We start from the raw sequence: 2592 nt of genomic DNA on the forward strand, positions 1-2592 counted from the left end.
TGACATCAGCAAAGTTGTTCTGCAAATACCTGGAATTTGTATTCTACATCATTTAACTCTTCTAAAAGGAGCTCTGGACTTGTTCGTAGAATTTTTGATACTTGTGCCATTGTGAAGAGACATTTTTCTTTAAGGAGATTCTCTAGGGCTTTGATTCTCTTGGGTGGTATTGTAAAAATACTTGGAAAATGTACTGCCACATGGTTAACGCTGCCTATTAAAATAGGAGAAAAGAGATAAGATAGTGCTGACTAAAATCCTCTATTCTTTCTCTTTAATCAAACCCATGTATCCCTAGCAATATTAAGAGCAAACTAGTATATTTTTAAGATATAATTTTCCCATGTGTTTCACATAATGCCTAAGCATGTTCTCTCTAAATAATGCATTTGGATAGTTCTGGGTCTATATTAGTACATTATCCCAGTTATGTACTTAATTTACTGCTCTTCAGTGCAACAATAGCAATAGCACTTAGACTTATACACTGCTTCGTAGTGCTTTACAATCCTCTCTAAGCAGTTTAGAGAGTCAGCATATGGCCCCCAACAATCTGGGTCCTCATTTTACTGATCTTGGAAGGTTGGAAGGCTGAGTCAACCTTGAGCAGGTCAGATCGAACTGTTGGCAGTTGACAAATTAGACTGCAATACTGCATTCTAACCGCTGTGCCACCATGGCTATTTCATGTGAAATATTTCCACGTTGGCCATTGCTTACAATTCCTTAGTGATATACATAGCACAAATGTTCTTTGTGTGTGTGTTTGTATTTACAAACAACCAAAAATAGAACTTTCTTTGATTATTCCATTAAAAAAAGCCTGAATGAAAGATGAATTATCCTTGAAAGATGAATTATCCTTTTTCTATTTGATTTTAAAAAGATTTCACTGAGCAAACATTTTAAAGATACAAATCATTATTTTAGTGATTTGATTTCCCCTTTTTTATAACCTATGCCATAAGCATTTGAAAATGTATAATTTTACTCTTATCTTTCAAATGAAGCTAGTAAACAAATCACCTTCACTAAGTATCTTTTTCCCCTATAGCCCCAGGACATCGGACCTCAATCTTTTCACCACTGAATTTCAACATAATTTCAAAAAACAGCAAAAATATCAAAATAGATGTTTAAGGATAACAGAAGCTTAAAGCACTTGTTCAACCCAATTCTAGGATCTCTCCCAGAAGTGTATGTGTGTGTGTGTGGCAAAATAATCCCATTTTGTCGAGTGACAGCACTACTCTAGACTCTTTAATCCTCTGAGATGCCCACCAAACCCCCAAATGTTTATTCTGTCAGCAAAAAAGGTTATGCTGAAATGAAAGATGGTGGGTGAAATATCCTAATATTCTCTTTTGGCAAGCAATTGGCACCTATATATAAGAAATTCAGTGTAGGTTAAGGAATTGATCCAGAAACATGTGTAGCTATTTGGAGCAATTTGATAACTATCCGTTGACTGCGTATGATTAACTGAACATGAACATTTTCCTTAGGAAAACTGAATATATTGTGGACAGAATCTAAACAAATTAGAACTAAATAATTCACTCAATTCAGTGTATAAATTCAGTAACTGTACAATTCAGGGAAAGCATTACCTGCATCTAAGCCAAATCTCCTCAGAAGATCTGCACGTTCCTTCAAATGTTTTGGTGACATTTTCAGCAGTTCAGGCTTCTTTTCTAAGATCTTCAGTATTGTGGTTATGCTTAAACCCAATAGGAGTAATTCTGAAATTGCAGTCAATTTTGACTGAAATGGTACATCCAGCTGCAAGCTAAATAGCTGTGTTATCTGAGCAGGACTGAATCCCAGGTTAACATAAGCATTTGTCTCCTCTTCTAGTTTCAAATGGTCCACATCAATTGCTTTTACTTCTTCTACTGGTGTATTAATTAAAGTTTCTTGGGGCTTTGGAGAGCACTCATAATTTGACCTATAAGGGGGCAGACCTTTTTTGCTTTGTACAAAAGATCTGGTACTAATCAATCTGCAATCTAGGTGTTGATGAGACCAGCAAAATGTAACTGGTAGTACACTGACAGAAGGTAAATGGATATAGTCATAGGCAAAGGGGGGAAAGCTGTATTTCTCAAAAATCTGCAAAAATAGATTTAAAAAAGCAAACATAATTGTATTTTAAAGGAAAGAACATGTATAGCTGCCAACAGATCAAATGTGCTTGCCAAAACTAAATTAAAACCACTCTCACACCATAATTTATCAAATATTAAATTTAACATAACTTGCCTCCCAATTTACCTTATTTGAGGTATTTAATTACAGTATCCCTGTATTTCAGACCATTAAATTTGTCACTACAGAAACAGTTGTTCAAAAAGTGTTACAGTTTATACTGAATATAACCACTTTTAAGCCTAATTTAAATCACAAAGGCCAAATATGTTCACAAATAATAGGTGGGAGAGAAATCTCTTGGTTTTGGTCAACAACAAAACAAAAAGAAAACTTTTCTGCATAAATTATCAAACATTAAGTAGTAATATATATATATAAAGTGCTCCATTTTGGGATATTTCAAAATTGTATTTAAATGAAAAATATTCTGTAGATAACATT

The 2592-nt window shown here is 34.0% G+C and overlaps 1 protein-coding gene across 1 annotated transcript in view; it reads right to left on the reverse strand.

Moving 5' to 3' along the window:
• Positions 1-5: 5 nt before the first annotated feature.
• LOC107301271 (transcription termination factor 4, mitochondrial-like) overlaps positions 6-2592 on the reverse strand; it is a 3878-nt gene continuing 1291 nt past the window's right edge. The window contains exons 2-3 of the mRNA XM_015830520.1: positions 1611-2112; positions 6-214 (exon numbers count right to left, since the gene is read on the reverse strand). Of these exons, the coding sequence (XP_015686006.1) occupies positions 6-214; positions 1611-2112 (711 nt within the window). The remainder of the gene's footprint in view (positions 215-1610; positions 2113-2592) is intronic.

The sequence above is a fragment of the Protobothrops mucrosquamatus genome, unplaced genomic scaffold (assembly GCF_001527695.2).
Source record: "Protobothrops mucrosquamatus isolate PMUCROS unplaced genomic scaffold, P.Mucros_1.0 scaffold11127, whole genome shotgun sequence".
In the NCBI taxonomy this organism is placed as follows: Eukaryota; Metazoa; Chordata; class Lepidosauria; order Squamata; family Viperidae; genus Protobothrops; species Protobothrops mucrosquamatus.